This window comes from Fragaria vesca, linkage group LG2, assembly GCF_000184155.1.
Source record: "Fragaria vesca subsp. vesca linkage group LG2, FraVesHawaii_1.0, whole genome shotgun sequence".
Classification (NCBI taxonomy): Eukaryota; Viridiplantae; Streptophyta; class Magnoliopsida; order Rosales; family Rosaceae; genus Fragaria; species Fragaria vesca.
Genome location: NC_020492.1, coordinates 4974508 through 4994439, shown reverse-complemented (window position 1 = coordinate 4994439; position 19932 = coordinate 4974508). Strand labels below are relative to the sequence as shown.

Here is a 19932-nt window from a genome sequence, read left to right as displayed (position 1 = left end):
GGGAAGACATTTGAAACCGTCAGAGTAAGTGGACAAAAATAAATTTTAAAAGAAAATAAATCTTTATGCTTCCCAAATTAACTTATGTGGAAAAATAATTAACAGCATGCAACAAGCTCAAAAGCTTTTAAAAATTTACCGAATTTACCGAAACGTGACTAGCCGCGCTAGTCACCAACACTTCAAAAATAAGAGCCTCTCAGGCTAAAATAAAATACGTATGTATTACACTCGTCATATCCCTTGTATGAATTTTCTTGAAACAACAAAGACAAATAGAAAATTCACACAAGGCTACGATGCTTGCGTCTAACGCTCACGTCGCACCATAATGGTAGTTTACCTCATTATGGTGGAAAAGACGGTGTATAAATATATATACGCGCATATCCCCTATATAAATTATTATATTTATTATATATACGCGCATATCCCCTATATAAATTATTATATTTATATAGGGCTACGACGATTGCGTCTAACGCTCACGTCGCACCATAATGGAATTTTACCTCAGTATGTTGGAAAAGCACGTATAGCATATACATATTATTTTCATAATCATCCAAATATGGATATATATACATACTCACCGAAATTCTCAATTTCGGTTATCACATACATTATTTCGCATGCACATTATTTAAAATAAAAGTCCACTCACAAATTAGGCCTAAGCCTGATGTCGATCTGGGGCCTCGTTTGCTCGAGCCTCCTCACGACCTGTTTCAAAAATAATATTAATTTCCCAATCCGAAATTCCAATATTTACGCAAAATAGGCAAAAATTAACTGAGAGCCATAAACACGCTCGTCATTGCCTAACTTTGAAATGGTCCACATTTCAACCCTAGAACCAGCAGCCGTAACTACACCTTCCCACAGTTTAAACAACTTTAATCCAACGGCCGGATTCTACATTAAATCACCGCCAAAATACCAAACTTCGGAAATTCACAAACCTATCCAAAACTCATCCAAAAATTCCATAATTTACATCAATATACTCCCCTTAATATTCCACATTTAAAACCATAAAAATCTCCCAAACAGCGGCGGCCGGAGGCCGATTCCGGCGACCTCCAATGCCTATGAAATTTTGACAGAATAATCCTCTCATCATGCTCTATAACTCTCTTAACTAGCACAAACACCAATTCCAAGCCTAACTAGGAAAATCGACTAAAAAATCCTAAAAGCCCTAAAAATTTCAACTCCACATTTCTCCTTACCTAGCTCAAGAGAGGGTGAGCTCTTTGGAGGGGTTGCTGCACGGGAGGAGGGCTACAAAACGAGCTAAGGATCGCCGGTTTGGTGGCCGGAGGAGGGTGCTCCGGCGAGTGAAGCACCACGGCAGTCGGCCCTTTCGGGGGAGAGCGCTCCTTCACGGCCGAGCTAGGGGAGCTGCTACCGGTCCAGGGAGGTTGCTGGGTTGGAGACCAACCGAACGGAACCGGTGAGGCGGCGGATGGTGGCCGGACGGCGGCGGAATGACAGCAAGAAGTTTCCGGTAGGGGGAGGGGCTCGGGAGGAAAACCGGGAGAGAGAGAGAGAGAGAGAAGAAAGAGAGGGAGATGGGTTTGGGCCTCTCCAAATCGGTCCAATACTCATATATCAACCCACTCCAAAATAAAACACCCCGAAAAAAATAATACCCGAATAAAAATTACATTTTACTAGCTAAAATTTACCATTTTTACCGTCGTCATATTTTTATCCTACGAATAACTTTCCGAAATAAACGTCCCCCAAAAACCCCTCTAGGGACCAATTAACCATAACTTCATTGATGGAGACGGTAAAATTTTTATTATAAACAAGCTAGTAAATAAGGTAAAAATTTAAGGGTCAGGATGTGACAATCTTAGTCGACGGAAATATCTACTTAGTCGATGGAACCAAATTTAAAAAAAATAAAATAAAATAAAATTTTTGGCGGGATAACTGCCGCTTAAATATTTTGAACTTAGGCGACGGAAAAATATATTCCGTCGATTAAGTTCAAAAATTTTAAGCGGCAGTTATACCCGCCAAAAATTTTGAATTTTTTTCGGCTCCATTCTATAACTTTCAGTTCTCTCTCCCTCATTCTCTTCATCTCTCTCTCCCTAGCTCGTCTGCTTGCTCTCTCTCTCCCTCATCTGGTTGCTCCCCCACCACCGTGGCGCCTCCTCCTCCTCTTCTCGGCGGCACATCCTCCTCCTCTTCTTCTCGGCGGCACATCCTCCTCCTCTTCTTCTCGGCGGCACCTCCTCCTCCTCCAAGCAGCGTCTCCTCCTCCTCCTCCTCGCGGGGTGGTTGACGTCCGGACGGTTACTCTCCGCGGTATAAGTAAGGCAATAGATCGTCGTACGTGCGGTTCCTTGACGATAGAATCCCGGCGAGTTTAGCGTCGGAGGTGGAGTGGAGTTGTTTAGGAACACACAAACATAACCGTCGTGGTCGCCGGAGAAGAGGAAGAGAAGGAAAAGAAAAAAAAGACCTATAAAAACAAAAAAAACCGCCAGTTATTCTAAAAAAAAGAAATTTAAATTTTTACTTCCGTCAACTAAGATCTTAGGAGACGGAAATATTCCGTCGGCTAAGAAAAACTTAGTCGACAGAAAAGTAATTTCCGTGGACTAAGTTTCGTTGACTAAAATTTTGGCAGACGGAATCATCATTTCCGTCGGCTATTGTCTTAGCAAACGACGCTTAGCTGACGGATTTTAGCCGACGGAATAAGATCTTTGCAGACGAAATATATGTCTTAACCGACGGAACGGTTCCGTCGGCTAATAACCATAATCCAGTAATTATATAGGATCCTTAACAAAGGCATATGTCCAAGCAAGTAACTATGTATTATATTCCTGAAAAGCAATTTTGCTCGCTATACGTACAATGGACATTTGTGCATTGAGGATCCTGAAAATGGTACACCTACGAGCTGATCTTGGAATCGGGTGCAAGATCTTTCAATAAGAGCGCATAGAATGGTCGAGAAACTTTGAGAATCATGATAGTGATGGTGATCAATTGATAAACTAACTGATGGTGAAGATGCTCCACATAGCTAGGTCATATGGTAGAGAATGGTTTACAACTGGGTGAAATGAGTATTCTCACATTTTAGTAAATTGCTATCCAGATTTAGTTTCTCAGTTATGCATCGTAAATTACAAAATCGAAGTGAAATGAGTGTTCTCACATTTTAGTAAATTGCTATCCAGATTTAGTTTCTCAGTTATGCATCGTAAATTACAAAATCGAATGTGCCATAACACAATGGCTTTTGTGCATTTTCTCACACTGTTCATCCTTTTAAGTACGTCGTAAATAAAACTTATTGCAAGACACAAAACATTCAACCTAGCTAGTTAAATACTGATCATTATCAATTACCTTATTCAGGAAAATTAGCATGCCTAAGCTGATTGTGAAAGTTTGAGCCCCATATGTGTGCTGATTCACAAGTGGATGAGATGCATGGTGTTAAACACAATCCTCACCTTCACCTTGTATCACTGGAATTCCATTTAACTCGAAGAGGAATGAGATTCATAAAGCATAGTTTGATGACCTATCGTTACCGATCGTACAAAACGATCTAGTATATATGCTTTGGTTGACCCAGTTTTGTTCCTCAGCTTTGTTCCCTGGCCTTTTAGAAATCAAGAAAAGAAAAGCCAAGAAGTAATTAAGAGAAGGATTTGAAGCTGTTTAAAACATGAGAAACAATCTTAGTGGAATTGGGTAGGAATATTATTCAAAACCCCATGAATATCTTAGGATAACTCACCAAATACCATCATCTATATTTTAATTTGATTCCTGTAATCCAAGCTTTACAATATTGCATCAAGTCTCTCACATAATGTTACCGTTAGACTTGTAACTTATGAGTATTAGCTAGAAATCGCAGAAATCTTGCGTGATTTATTGAACACTAAAACATAGTTTTCTGTTTATAAAACTAAAAATGTGAAATCCACACATTTTAAATTGAAATCCACACTTTGTAAACACATTCACAAATACATTGTGAAATTTAGAGTGTGTGGATTTTACAACCGTAAAACTAATGACATATATACATGAACTTTAATCTTCGTCTATGTAAATTCTCAGTTTCTCATCAAATTATACAGTCATCAAATTATACGGGCCAAGTGTACCAAGTATATTGTTATCCATGCACATAAACAAAAGCGTGCAAGTAATCAAAGTCTAAAATCACTGCATTGTCTTTGGGAACAGTTTGAAAGCCTTATGGTATCCCTGGGCCAGTTTTGAGCTAAGCAATTGCTCTTGCTTTAGGGATCCGGCTTATCTGCTTGGAGAAGTTGAATCCTTGGTTTACAGTGGTTGCTTGCTTTAGAGTTGTTGCACTTGCACACTAGTAGTAGGTGAAACCCATATCTATGTGTTGACCAGTTTTTCGACATGACATTCATATAATTGGAGAGGGTATTAATATGTAAGGAAATAAAAAAAAAACAAAAAAAACAAACAAATTAAAAGAAAGTGGGAAATTTTCCTTTTCCACACTACCAGACCAAACCCTCACACAAAACCCACAAAACCCTCTACTACAGGTTCCAACTTGTACACCTAGCCTTAATACCCCCCAACAAAACGACGTGTTTTGATCCTTCCTAGTCTTACAAGGGATCCATTTGGGTCACCACAATGGGGCTCCGAACCACATGCTTCCCATCGCTCCAATACAACGACCCAAACACCCCACCCGACTCACCCAGCACCAAGTTGCTCCTATCCACCGCCACCGTCACCAAGTAGCTCCGCTTCTTCACCGCCTCCGTGAACACCAGCTTCGACGGCTTCACCGTCACCTTCACTCCTCTCGGCGCCTCGATCATTGGCCTGTACACCGCATTGGGCTGGCCCACATTCGTCACCGTCCGAACAAACGTCTTGCTAGACAGCCCCGCCGCGGAAGTCGGAAACAACACCGCAATTGACGGGTAGTTGAGATTTCCCGGCGAAGTCGTTTTCCCGGGACATTTGGGCGGTGACCGAGTGATCACCTGAATTACTCTAGGCCCGTACCCGACCGAGCAGAGAAACCTTACATAATCCTCTCCGGTGATATCATATACCAGACCCGGGTCCATGGCCCGATCCAAATTCAAATGACCCGCCCCTAAATCATAAGGAGTGGAGGGCTTTCCAGTGGCTTCATCAGTCATGGTCTTGTTCAGATTGTTAGTAATCCCCGCTGTCGTCATCATCGCCGATCTTATCGCCGCCGGACTCCAATCCGGGTGAGCAGACTTGAGCAAAGCGGCGGCGCCACTCACGTGAGGGCAAGCCATTGATGTTCCCGAGAGGATATTAAACTCTGTTTTCCGGTTATCCGTCTGCAACCCGGTAGGTCCCACCGCGTCAGTCCAAGCAGCTAGGATGTTGACTCCCGGAGCGATCAGATCCGGCTTGAGAATCTCCGGGTTCAACCCGTTAGGGCCACGACCCGAAAACGAAGCCACCACCGGAGCTGGCTTGATTCCGATCACAGTCCCTTGGAAGTCGATAGTTGCTGAAGGATATCTTGTGGAGGAGACATAAGCCTTGACGGCGTCACCTTCGTCTGCGCCGACAGCTGCGGTGGGGAGGAGATGAGCATCGCCGACGAGTCCTTCGCCGTTCGTGATTCCGTTAGCCAAGATCATTCCAACGCCTCCTGCTTTCTTCACCACCATACCTTTCGCCACTCTCGGATTGTTTCCCCTGTCGCAAATTACAATCTTGCCCCTCACCTGACGCGGGTCCAGGGAATTCTCCATGCACAGCGAAGCAGAGAGCATACCGGATTGTCCGGGATAGACCACCGGGTACATCTTCCCCTTCAGCGGAGCTCCAGCGTATAAAGAAACGCCGGAGAGTCTCCGGCCGTCGCCTAGAACCACCACCGCCGGGAAGTTCCGATCAATTGTACCTGCTCCGACCGTCGTCAGCCACGGCGCAAGGTTCGTCACCGACATTCCATTCGGCCCGTCATTTCCGGCGGAGCAGGAAACAAACACTCCATGCGAAACGGCGCCGTATGATCCGATCGCAATCGGATCGAGATAATAAGGAGAGGAAACTCCATCGCCGCCTCCAATTGAGATTGAAATGACGTCGACGCCGTCCTTCACGGCGGCGTCGAAGGCGGCCAAGATATCGGAGTCGAAGCAACCGGAGTCTTTCCAGCAGACCTTGTAGGCAGCCAAGCGAGCTTTCGGAGCAACTCCTTTAGCGATTCCGGAAGCGTAACCGGACATGCTGGCCTCGAAGGCGTACCGGCCGGTGGCGGTGGACGCCGTGTGTGTCCCATGGCCGTCGGCGTCTCTTGCAGACCGGAATTCCACCGAGCCGTTGATCGCCGTCATCGGACCACCGGCATTGGCCGCGGCTTCATGGCCTTTGATGAAAAACCTAGCTCCGATCAGCTTCTTGTTACAATTACTCGCCGCAAATCGGTCTCCGGTCTCACACACACCTCTCCACCGCTTCGGCACCGGGCCGAGATTCAAATCCGAGAAGCTCCGACGCTCCGGCCAGACTCCGGTGTCGAAAACCCCGACGATGACGTCAGAGCCGTAGTCGGATTCGGACCAGAGCCCGCGCTGGTTTCTGAGCCCCAGGAACTGCGGCGAGCGGGTGGTGTGGAGGTGGCGGCGGCGGTCTTCGAAGACGTGGAGGACGGCGGGGTGGTGGCTGAGGGAGGCGGCTTGGTCGGAGGTGAGAGCGGCGGAGAAGCCGTGGAAAACGGTGTCGTATAGGTGGAGAATTTGAGGCGGGTCGGCGAACTCTGACGTGTACCAGTGGTAATGGGACGGGAAAATGGAGGGCTTGGAGAATCTGTCGACTCTGAAAATGAAGGTCTTAACTGACTGATCGGTGGCCTCCGATTTGATCTGAGCTATTAAGAAGAAGAAGACCATAGAAATGGAGAGGAAGGAAGCCATGGTTGAGCTCAGAGAGTGAGAGTGAAGTACTTACTGAGTTCAACCGACGCAGAAGGAGTCGTTGATATAAGTGAGAGTGGGATTATTGTCCTTTCTGTTTAATTTAGTTTTTTTATTAATTATTATTTTTAACGGTCAAGTGTGGAATGTGGTGGGGATATAATTTGGTCGTGGCAGAGGGTCCTGATGAGTCAGCACACTTTTCCTGAAAAATTATTTTGAACTTATCCGGGAACTCCAAAACGACGTCGGTTTCGTGGGACCTTTGCTTGGGAAGGACTCTGTGAATAATTTAAGCTTTGATTAGGGTTTTTAATAAAGATAAAAGGGAATAAAGAAAAGAAAAGAGGAGGATATTAAAGGAAGGGGACCGTCAATTATGGGGCGTCGGCCCTTTACTCCTCCTCAAATGGAGGCTTGTGGGATGATATTGTGCCGTAGGGTCCCCTACGGTTAATCATCACCCTTGGTTTAGAGCGGGTAAACATGCTTATCATATCTTGCGGTAGACTAATGGGATGAGAGTCATGAGACTACACAAAATGATTGTATTTAAGAATTTCGGTTTAACTAATTTATCATGTGTCCATATATTTATGAAAAAGAAGAGTGTTTTTAATGAGAACCTTAAGTCCATATATTATTCATTATAAATGAGTAGGACATATATAGGAAAGACTACAATTATTTGCATAGTAGTATGTTGTTTGTTTGAAAGGAAATTTCGTTTTCCTTGGTGCATGATACGACGGGACACATAAATTTGGTATGATCCTCCTTTCATACTTATTGGGAGGTATATCTACCATTTAAGCCGGTGACTCATGTACAATCCACGTGCATGCAACATTTAACTACTAATTTTCATTTTTGTTTATTTTTATTCCAAGTCCATACAATGGGGATAATAGATGATGATACATGAAAAATGATCGTTCGACTTTAGGTCTTAGTCATAAAAATGTTATATCAAGGCTAGCTAGAATATCATTGCATATTAAAAAACGTATAAATGATGGGGCTCCAGAGTATTATTAAACACTGTTAGTATATTAATTTAGCTCGAGATTCAGCTTATATATCATTACTCTCATGTTGTCATGTGTATTTTTCCATACAGATATGTTTGTGCGTTTGGTTATCTTTTATTGTTTTTTCATTATAGATGCGTCTGTGTATCTTGTTATGTTTTGTTGTTTTCTTTTGATGCGTTTGCATCATGCTATGTATTTTTTAATTATTATTAATAGATTTTCGTCCTTGATAAAATAAAATAAAAAGACATAAATAAATCAATTGCATCAAGTAGCCAGAATCACCATTATTCTTCAAATTACATGAAATCGATATTTCAACTTCAAAGAAATCGGATCAGAGTGGTATTTGAGAGAGTTAAATCCTCGGTCCTTACCTAACTATTCTTACAATGTAGCTAAAAATGCATATAATCATGAATGATAAAAGTAAATAATGGATAGAAGACTTTTGGCACGTGAGGAACAGTGGAGCCCCTTACCCTTTAGGCTTCAGACACCTTTCGGAACAGACAGCTCGTCTCGACTCTAAAACTCTAAAGAGAGTGAAACGACGCCGTAGGTTAATCATTCGGTTCCGGTCAATTTCATATGCCAGGTGATGATGTCATTTGACGCTAGTGTGTCTGGGGTTGAAGTTGACAGGTACGACATGCATCCCAGTTCGGGAGGTGCCTCCTTAACCTAAAGGGCAAAACGCAATGTTCATAAGATTATGCCTCCAAATTACAGATTTGGTGTATACAAACACATTGCCATTAGAAAACAAAACGGGAAATTTGAACCCAAGATATCGTCCTGATTTTTCTACATGGCATTCAATCACGAGATTTTATTAGGATTCCCAAAACTTAATAATCAAAGTTCAAAAATCTCAAATTTATTTCATGGCATTCATTATGTGCAAAGTTATCGATCACGTACGGATTTTTCTTAGGGTTCTCACCCAACTTTTATCCTCGTTAGTAATCACGTACGCTGGAGGCAAAGCAAGCCATGCCAGGATCATCAGTTTTGAGTAAAAACTAAAAAGCACCCCCCCCCCCCTTGGGTCTTCATTATCAAGAGGATTTCTGCACTCTCGGTCGACCTCCCTGTCCTGATCGTCGCTGCGATCATTCTGACAAGCAGCAAAACAAGTGTACGTATGAGATTCAAAATTCAATTCCTATTTAGGTTTTTGATTCTGTTTCGTAAAACCCTAGCCAACTCGATCATTGAGTTTAACTTTCAGGTTTTCAACCGTAAAACCATTGAGGATGCCAATGTCGACACGAGAAGAAGAAGAGGAACACGCAATAGGGATCGACTTGGGAACAACCTACTCGTGCGTGGCTGTTTGGCGGAATAACAGTGCAGAAATCATACCAAACGATCAGGGCAACAGAACAACTCCATCCTACGTTGCCTTCACTGATAACGAACGACTCGTAGGTGATGCCGCACTTAACCAGGCCATCAGAAATCCCACTACCTCCATATTCGGTAAGCTCCTCATCCATCACACGTAAATATACTTCCATCAGACGCAGAAATTATATATATACTTCATAATATCCAGATTGATTTTACTTTTTGATGTTTCAGCTAAGTTGTATTCCATGCCACCTTTGATATATATTGTAAATAAGTTGTTTAGCATAGAAAACCATGCATCTTATTATAAGATATGAAAATCCTTTCAGTGATATGATTATGTTCAACTACGTACGTGCACCATTGTTGAATTGCATGTTTCCCTAAATGTGATTTTAATTTGCAGATGCAAAGCGGTTAATTGGTAGGAGATTTAGTGATGCCTCAGTTCAAAGTGATGTTACGTTATGGCCATTCAAGGTCATTGAAGGGGAAGATAATAAGCCCAAGATTTTGATTAAACACAATGACGAAAAGAAACAGTTTGCTCCTGAAGAAATCTCATCCATGATTCTCACAAAGATGCGAGAGATTGCTGAAGCCTACCTGGGATCAAAAGTTAAGAATGCAGTTATCACTGTCCCGGCTTACTTCAGTGACTCACAACGCCAGGCTACAAAGAATGCTGGTCTTATTGCAGGGTTAAATGTGATGCGTATAATTAACGAACCAACAGCTGCAGCCATTGCCTATGGCCTTGACAAGAAGGCCAAGAGAAATGTGATGATATATGATTTGGGTGGTGGTACTTTAGACGTATCGGTACTAACCCTAGGTGACGGTGTCTTTGAAGTCAAGGCAACTGCTGGAGACACTCACCTTGGTGGTGAAGATCTTGATAACAAAATGGTGAGTTATTGTGTTGAGCAGTTCAAGAGGAAGCACAAATTGGACGTTAGTGGAAACTCCAGAGCTCTCATGAGGTTGAGAAGTGCTTGTGAGAAAGCAAAGAGGAGACTTTCATTTACATCTTCAATTGACATTGAGGTTGACTGTTTGGATCAGGGTATTGATTTCAGTGCAACTATTACTCGTGCCAAATTTGAACAATTGAACATGGATTTTTTCAAAAAGTGTATGGAGCCTGTACACAAGTGTTTGAGCGATGCTGGCATGGGTGTGTACAGTGTGGATGATGTTGTTCTTGCTGGTGGCTCTTCTAGGATGCCGAAGGTGCAAGAGCTATTGCAGGATGTGTTCAACGGGAAGGAGCTGTGCAAGAGCATCAATCCTGATGAGGCGATTGCATATGGAGCAGCTGTTCAAGCTGCAGTCTTAAACGGGTGTGGAAAACAAAATGGGAATAGGATTCAAGATGCAGTCTTAAATGGGTGTGGGAAACCAAACGGGAATAGGCTTCAAGACTTCACTCTCTTGGATGTTACACCCTTCTCACTAGGCATAGCGGTTTGTAAGAATGATTATAATAATATGCATGATTGTGCAGATCAATGTCTTGAGATGTCAATTTTGATTCCAAGAAACAGCAGAGTTCCCATCAAGATGAACAAGAGGTTTACTACAAAGTGTGACAATCTACGTAGCGTGTTGTTCATTGTATTTGAAGGTGAGAGTAAGAAACCCTCAAATAATAACTTTCTGGGTGAATTTGAGTTAGGCGATATTCCTCGAGCTCCCAAGGCTGTTCCTAAGTTTGATGTTTGCTTTGATATTGATGCCAACGGCATCCTGAATGTCTCTGCTAAAGACGAGTCCACTGGCAACAAGAAAGGGATTACAATAAACACTAAGACAAAAATCTCCAGATCATATAATAAAGGTGAGAAAGAAACTGAAAGTGAAGTTGGGAGTGAAACTGAGAATGGAGGTGTAAGTGAAACTAAGCAAGGTGAGTTTATGCTCAACAACACTCCTCCAGCTCCAGAGTATGTTTCTAAGTTTGATACCGACGACAGCCTTCACGTCTCTGCTGAAAAGAAGTCCAAAATCAACACCAAGACAAGAACCATGAGGTATTAGAATTTTATTTTTAAGACCATATATGAGCTCAGTTTCGACCAATCTCATTTAAGCCAATTTCATTTGTTGTTGCAGGACTGGAAGATCCTTGCCGAGCAAGCTTAAAACCATGGCAAATCGTTGGCGTGGTTATGTTATTAGCAAATTTGTATGTCTTGGGTAGATTAACCAAATTTTGGGGCTGGCATGTTGTGTAGGCTTTTCGTATCAATTTTGGTTATCTCGACATTGTCGCATCATTCTTTGCTTGATCAAATTATTTGGAATTTGGGGTGCATTATATTTGCTCATATCGATATTCTATTTTATCCTTAGTCTTCCAAGTTTTACATATAGCATCCATTTATGATACAAAAATAGACATTAGCAGAAGCGAGCTAAAGCTACTCATGCACCTATCGATATGCTCTATCACCCTTTTGATGAAAACTGTGATTAAATTTCCAGTTCTATACTGCAATCTATTTGCTTATTGTCAATATACAAGATAGACAGAGTGAGTTGAATATTATTGGCTTATTCCAAGATGATTATGTATACTTTAGCAGCTAGAAATAGTATGTTGGGAAAAATAATTCACTAACAGATAGCGAAATTGCATTATAGTAAAAGCTACAAAAATCCTTTAGTATATGAAGAAACACGACTTATAGAATTAGCTTAATTACAAGGCCGAGTCTGGGTCTAACAACTTTGAAGTCACGGGTTCAAACCTCACGGACATATGTAGGGTGTGTGAGTTATTAATAAAACATTTTTTTTTATTAAAAAAAAGGCCGAGTCTGGGTCGTGGGTTTCTGTACATCTTCAATGACAATTTCATATCATACTTTGAGACTTAAATTCTTGATTAAGAAGGCCTAAACGTATACTGTATACATGTTATACAGATTGATCGAGCACATGTTATTCATTTTATTGTGCATGTATAATGTATTACGCTTTTCATAAACAACATTGATCGTTGTAGCCTAAGATTGAGTTCATCACAGAATCCTTATATCTTACAAAACCAGACTGAAACAAAAAGAGGCCACCGAATCGGAAATCAATATTGTTCTGAGATTACAAAAGATTATTATCCTCTCGCAAAATACCAACAATAAATTGTTAATTGTATTAGGTGTTTTGCATATCTGAATAAACACATAATAAACTCAATAGCATAAGAACACAAACACAAGCACACACCAAATACCAACTGCAATTATATTTCTAAAAGGCTAGAATACACACCTGTGGACTGGTTCATTGAGGTCGACATCTTGCAATAGCAGCTGCACTTAGAAGCAAGAGTTAAGCCTTCCGCAGTTCAACACTTAGAACGTTAGTATGGGACTAAAGCTGAATGTAAGCGTGTTGAGTGCAGGGGCTTCTCCTTGTATATATATCGGCCAGTTAACTAGATAAGAGACTCATCCCATTAGGAGTCCAATACCTGTTTAATAGTTATCAAGAGAATCTAAAGCTTATCACAAATTCTAAGATTAATCAGGTAATTAATATAATGAGTGTCCCACTTCTGTTAGGAGATACAACCTTAACAGATAACCAGAAAATAGAGTTATAGTCATGTATTTCTTGTTATTTGTATTTAGCCAAATCAATTGTATTTATCTTAATGTAATGCAGTGAGTGTTAAAGTCCAATATTTTCTAACAAATTGATGTTCAAGTTAAGCATTGAATCTTTTATTTGTTTGAAAAGAAGCAATGAATCTTAAGATCTCTCGTATATATAGTAATATAAATATGCTCGATCAGAGTTCCTTCTTCAGGATTTAAGACCTTCCTTTTTAGTTAGAAAACTTTTCTCTCAAGTAACGCAAGTTATACAACTATATATACCCATGCATAACCTAACATTACAAAAAAAAAACCTAGGTAAAGAGAAAGCCAAAACATTGATCGCCAATCTCTCCAAGGAACAGCTTTCTGCATTCTTCTTCAAGTTAAGTTCTTGAAACAATGGCAGGCAACGGAGAGGGTCATGCAATAGGGATAGATCTGGGGACGACCTACTCGTGCGTAGCAGTGTGGCAGCACGATCACGTTGAGATCATAGTGAACGATCAAGGCAACAGAACTACTCCATCTTATGTTGCCTTCACTGATACTGATCAATTGGTAGGAGATGCAGCACTTAACCAGATCATCAAAAACCCTACCAACACTGTCTTTGGTATGATTTTCAATCTATTTTAACAATTAGATAGTCTTCTATAAATTGTATATTCCTGCCTGTGTTTTCTTTTTGTGTTTTGTTTCGTAGCCTAGGAGCTAGAGGTTTTAGATCTTTTGTCTTTGAGAGTTGATTTAATATGGAACGTCCATGCACTTCTTTTTCTTTTCTAGTCCACTGCATGCGATTAAATGATTAATAGCATAAGTCTTCCATTCGTAACTAACGTTTTCCATTGGATTCTCGTTATATTCATGTAAACTTATCATTCTTATTTAAACTCATCAAAGTATGTAACTATATATGTTTCATATAGACTTCGACACAACTAGTAACATACAGGTAAAATTAATTGAACTGTCACATCTCATGCATGTATTGCTTTGAAGTTTCCCATATATATTTCATAAAAGTCTGATTCTGTCCAAATTACCATTTGCAGATGCTAAGCGATTGATCGGTAGAAGATTTAGTGATGCATGTGTTCAAAGTGATATGAAGCTTTGGCCATTCAAGGTCATCGAAGGTCCCAATGATAAGCCCATTATTGTTGTGAAAGACAAGGGCCAAGAGAAACACTTTGCTGCTGAAGAAATATCATCCATTGTACTCGCAAAGATGCATAAAGTCGCGGAAGCCTATCTCGGATCAACTGTAAAGAATGCTGTTATTACTGTCCCTGCTTACTTTAATGATGCACAACGTCAGGCAACCAAAAATGCGGCTGAGATGGCTGGTCTCAATGTGATTCGCATTATAAATGAACCGACTGCTGCTGCCATTGCTTACGGCCTCGACAAGAAAGCCGGTTCCGATAGAAAAAGAACCGTCATGATATTTGATTTAGGTGGTGGTACATTGGATGTGTCACTACTGGTAATAGGTAATGGCGTCTTTGATGTGATGGCCACCGCCGGAGACACTCACCTTGGAGGTGAAGATTTCGATAACAAGATGGTGAACTTTTGTGCCGAGCAATTCAAGAGGAAGCACAATTTGGACGTGAGTGGGAACTCGAGAGCTCTTACGAGGTTGAAAAATGCCTGTGAGAAGGCAAAGAGGAGACTCTCATTCGCATCTACAGTTGACATTGACATTGATTGTTTGGACCAAGGTGTAGATTTCAGTGCAACTATTACCCGTGCCAAATTTGAGCAACTAAACATGGAGTTCTTTAAAAAGTGCATGGAGCCAGTGAAGAAGTGTTTGAGCGATGCTCGCACGGAAGCAAGTAAAGTGGATGATGTTGTTCTTGCTGGTGGCTCATCTAGAATCCCCATGGTGCAACAGCTGCTACAGGAGTTGTTCCATGGCAAGGAGTTGAGCAAGGGCATCAATCCGGATGAGGCGGTTGCCTATGGCGCCGCCGCGCAAGCTGCAGTATTAAGTGCTTCTGGTCAGAACAATGGGAATAGGCTTCAACTTTTCACTCTCTGTGATGTCACCCCTCTCTCACTTGGGTTGGAGAGTACTGAACCTGATAGTTTCAGGAAACACATGAATTTTTTGATACCAAGAAATTCTAGCATCCCTGTGATGAAGAAAAGCACTTTTACTACGGTGTATGATAACCAAGCTGCTATAAGCTTCCCCGTCTACGAAGGTGAGAGTGCAACACCTGCTGAGAATAACTTTTTGGGTGAATTTTCCCTTGATGACATTCCTGCAGCTCCTGCGGGAGTTCCTAATTTTGAGGTTTGCTTTGATATTGATGCAAATGGTATCTTGAATGTCTCTGCCGAGGACTTGGCGACTGGAAGAAAGAAGGGGATTACAATCAATATGGAAAAGAGAAGCTTGGGAACTGAGAAGATGTTGTGACCAGTTTACATTCTTGTTTAAGGCTATTACCTGGCTTGCTAGTTAGTTTTCTTACAAGTTTTTGTTGTTATTAGTTATTACCGGTGTTTTCATTACTTCATCTATACAATTTTCTATCCCCAGCTTCATCAAACTTTTTCTTCAAGCAATTAAGCAAACTGCTAGTTTATCTGCTAAGTAGAGTTACATACATGATAAGTAGAGTTACATCAACACTGACAATTTGACGTAGTAAAAACAATAAATTCATCTTATCCTCTCAGAAATACCTGGCCAAATTACTGGTTGAGTTAAATCATTGAAAACCATGTACATGTTGTGATTGTTGTCCATGATAAAGGCTTAGTTGCAATCCTTTCTACAAAAGGTGGTTCACCAATCACCACTCGATCACCAGTTACTGCACAATTTCACCAGATTGTCTTCTATGACTGATATACAAAATATATGTATTCCCTCATGAACAAGGAAGTTCATTATTTATCTCTTAGCCCCGACAACCGAGGCATGCCACTCAAATCATGTGAATCCATTTACTGTGTGATTCATACAATTATGTTTTCTGGTGGTTATAACAGCTCAAAAGTGAAACCATGTAAAAGAGTCTCCCATAGCAATTGATCAACAAACAGAACAGAACAAAACAATGGGTACTATACCCAGCTGAGAATTTCAGATAGGAGGGTAACCTTAGGTGATTATTGAGTTGTTTTGATGGTGGCCCATTACATCAATCCCCAATATTTTTGTCTCCTACTTGTTTGTTTTGATCCTCATTTCCCTTTCTTAGTTCATGCACACGCTACCTTCCTTCTGTTGTTTGATACCCTGAAATTATTAATGCACAAACAGCACTTTGATGCATAGCTATATGATGAATATGGAACCAAAACCCAATTCAGTAGCATTGGAATTCAAGGTGGGATCAAACTCACACTGCTCTGTTTTTGGTGAGTTATATGCAGCTCACTATTGAGAAGAGGTCAAACAATGCCTAGAAGCTCAAACAATGTCCAAGAAACTATTGTTAACTTGACACCAAATACTCATTTGTAGTCGGCAGTTATCATATTGACCGCTGCCCAAATAATTCAGCTTCCACCTCTTTTAGTGATAAGGGTAACAGCTCACAATCAAATCATTAATCATATCCGAGTTGATTAGGCTCATCCATCAACTTCACAAAGTGCCAGTCATTAGTCAACAGAAACAGTTGCAGTGACAAATCAAGATAAAGGGTTTCATCTGCTAATTAAGATTGGGGTAACGTGGAATTAGCTTATTTTGTGTATATATTGAGAGCAGTATTATTGAAGTTCAGAACTGATATTCATAGTTGTTGGTATTGTTAGTGTAACGGATTAATCACATCCGATTTTACAGTAACCTTCATTTGACTAGTATGCAAGTAAATGCTAGGAGAAGAGAGATTTACGCACCCGTTACACTAAGAACGAAGAGTTACAAATTAACCTCAAATGTTTGCAAGACTCGATAGTCGATGCCACTCAACACCATCATAGTTTTGCGTTGAATGTGGTATGTGGTTTGGTTCATGACATTGCCTAAAGGTTTGCAACAATAGTGAAACAAAATTTGATCCATTTGAAACCAAAACAGTGAAAACTTCTCAACTGTAAGAGAAATCTCAATACTGGATTTCGCTCATTACACTTACAAAGACACAGCTTTGTTAATTCGCACTCAATTATTCTTAAGAATTAGAGGATTAACTTACAATATCAGTGCCAAAAATCTAGCAGGTGATGAGAAAAGAAAGATACCACCAACAAGGAAAACCCCATGTGGTTGCAGAGCAGGTTGTGAGTTATTAAATAAAAGTAAGAGAGATTCCAGAACATAATTAAGGTCCTCTAATCACAATTATTTAGCCCTGTCCTTAATCACATCCATCCCCATCTCAGTCGGGTCAGTAGCCTGAAGTTCATAGCTGATGCCATCAAGAACTCTCCTCAGCCCATCCTTGGAGGTTGCATACAGTATTTTGGCTCTAATCCTCGATTCACTTGGAGACCTGCAATCCCATATATATTTCACATCACATGTAAATCCTTCTAATACTTATCTGATTACACTAATGAGGTTCATAATGGACTTGGATATGCACCAAATCATTATCACAATAGTTGAAATATGTCTAGTGCCTCAAGCATGACTTGTAGCTATCATACAAAATGAGTATAGATATTATTAGGTGTGCCAAGAAACCATTGAAAACCATGTACCCACCTATTAAGACCAATGATGGCGATGTAATTGTACCTAATCATCATATATAAAAGATGATGCACCTAAATGGGGTATCCTAGCTAGCTCAAAGTTTCCTACTTGGTTAAAATATGAACATGACAAATTAACTAATCAGTAATCCACAGGGTCATAGACTAATTAAAAACTTGATCTTGATGAACATGAAAGAAAGAATGGAGGTGACTGACCAAGCAATGAAGAAGATTTTGCTCTTCTTGCAATTGTCCACAGTCACGAAATCGAAATCGAAAACAGCATATCTGCAATCATCTTTGGGCAGAGAAGCTGCAAGATCATCATAGCTCTCACCAGGTCCACCCACCTTGTCAACAGTCACAAGCCTCGATCCTTCATCAATCTTGTACACTATGTACCTAGCCACCTTCTTCCACTTCATCTCCATGAACGAGTTCTTGCATTCATCAGTAACCCACATCCCAGTTGTCGCCTATATAACACAAAACATAGATTGAACCCAGAAACAATCCTGATCAGATTAGGCAGAAAATGAAGAACATGTTATAAAAATGAAAAACCAAAGGGAAAGTGATTGTACCATCTTGAAAGCCATTGCCATGGTTGCTGAAATTGAAAAGGGTAAATTCTTGAGAGGGCTTTGAGGCTGCTGAGTCTACAAAGTTGAACTTGGTCATTATATAAAGATTGGATTGCTGAAATGCCCTTCAATGTTAGCTCTTATTACAACTTTATACATGATAGATCTGTGCTGTCTGGACTCGATTTCAAGTGACCAAGTTGCCCTTTGTTTGTTATAATTTGTCGTTGAGTTGGTGACACTCGGCCTCTTGTCTCCGCCTATAGTTAAAATCTTGTTTACCACAGTTTCCTTTTTACACCAAAAAAAGTCTTCATGTAACTTTTTTCTTTAATCCAACTGAAACTTCAACTTCAGGTGTGGAACAAGGTTTTGTTTACGTTAAATCAATGTGTCGATATACTAATTAAACGAATCAGCTGAGAGGTATACTCGTTTTATGCATGGATAAACTGGTTTAGAATCGAATTACTCCACCTCTATATCTAACTACGTCTATGTTTGTATCGAACTAAGTCTACTTTCAATTGTATACATTGACATTCCCTCGTAACAAAAATTTATATATATTACCAAGGATAAAACTCATGATACTAATTTTTACAGACTACTAGTTTTGATTTTTGAGTTTATTGAACGATCTAACTCATGCGAAGGTAATGGTAAAAGGGAGTAATGTGTAACAAGAATTTACCCAAGTAGTACAGTCAAACATTGAGAGACTGTCCTCTGAGTTTGAAATCTGGATTCTGGCTGTAAAGGAAACTTATTATCTGGACACTTAAATGTGTTTATGAACACTGGTCTTCAGTTATGGTATCTGCCTATTAAATACATCCAGAAACTGAGATTAGAATTCTTATCCAACCATGTTTGCCTATCTTATTCAATTTCTTCCTTCTGTTTCAGTCAAGTATACATAGCAGAAGCTGCTTTTTAAGTAGAATTATTACAAAGTTTCATTTATCCAGTTACTCAAACACCAGTATACCACAAACAAGTTAAGCGAAATTCCATGGTATCAGCTTAGAACTCGCGTATCAACTTAATCATCGAATGTGACATGTTCACATTTTTCACTCTCGATTCTCGAATGTAATCCTTATTTACCTTTGTATTTATTCATATGTCACGCGTGCTTGTATCAAAAAAATTATATATCTTTGATCAGTACCATACTACCATAGACAATTTCATGAGTTTAACCCCAATTTATGCAGATGGTATGCTGGTCCCATCTTGGATCGCACAACCACATCCCAAATTCCCATCACTCTTTCTATAAATCTTTGTGTTCTTCTATGTGTCTTTGCGTGAAAGCAAAGGAGAAGAAGCAAAATTCATCACCTTTTCCTACACACGGGAAGAGGGAGGATTGGAGGAAGAAAAGATGAGGGTTAAGAAAGCATAAAGTTTCTTGGTGAAATTGAGTCAATGAATGTGCCTTCAATCAGTGTAAAACTGTTTAGGTTCTCTTGCTCTTGTATATAATCCCCTTTGGTTTTATATTCGTAACAGTTTTTGGGGCAAACCCAACAAGCATTTGCTCGAGTTCTCCCACAAATTTGTCTATCAAAACTGTAGTAGATAGGAGCAACAACCCAACATTCATTCCATAAAATAATGATGCAAATCCACACCGAATATTTGTGATAAACATTGAGATGAGTCATTGAGAGAGAGAAGGGGATAGAAATTACAAGCACTAGAATCCATGGAA

The 19932-nt window shown here is 40.4% G+C and overlaps 4 protein-coding genes across 4 annotated transcripts; 2 read left to right on the top strand and 2 right to left on the bottom strand.

Annotated features, from left to right (window-relative positions):
- Positions 1–4431: 4431 nt before the first annotated feature.
- LOC101306788 (subtilisin-like protease-like) lies at positions 4432–6953 on the bottom strand. The gene has a single exon (XM_004292121.1). The coding sequence runs from the start codon at positions 6951–6953 to the stop codon at positions 4644–4646; it is 2310 nt and encodes a 769-aa protein (XP_004292169.1). The 3' UTR covers positions 4432–4643.
- Positions 6954–9252: 2299 nt separating this feature from the next.
- LOC101306495 (heat shock cognate 70 kDa protein-like) lies at positions 9253–11546 on the top strand. The gene is made up of 3 exons (XM_004292120.1): positions 9253–9472; positions 9750–11376; positions 11459–11546. Exons 1-3 carry the CDS (start codon positions 9253–9255, stop codon positions 11544–11546), a joined length of 1935 nt encoding a protein of 644 aa, XP_004292168.1.
- A 1804-nt stretch (positions 11547–13350) lies between these two features.
- LOC101306205 (heat shock cognate 70 kDa protein-like) lies at positions 13351–15385 on the top strand. Its single transcript, XM_004292119.1, has 2 exons — positions 13351–13564; positions 14007–15385. The coding sequence occupies exons 1-2, from the start codon at positions 13351–13353 to the stop codon at positions 15383–15385; spliced, it is 1593 nt and encodes a 530-aa protein (XP_004292167.1).
- A 1586-nt stretch (positions 15386–16971) lies between these two features.
- On the bottom strand, positions 16972–18277 carry LOC101310562 (actin-depolymerizing factor 5-like). The gene is made up of 3 exons (XM_004289813.1): positions 18213–18277; positions 17845–18104; positions 16972–17420 (listed from the first exon to the last, which is right to left on the bottom strand). The coding sequence occupies exons 1-3, from the start codon at positions 18231–18233 to the stop codon at positions 17270–17272; spliced, it is 432 nt and encodes a 143-aa protein (XP_004289861.1). The 5' UTR covers positions 18234–18277; the 3' UTR covers positions 16972–17269.
- Positions 18278–19932: the final 1655 nt, after the last annotated feature.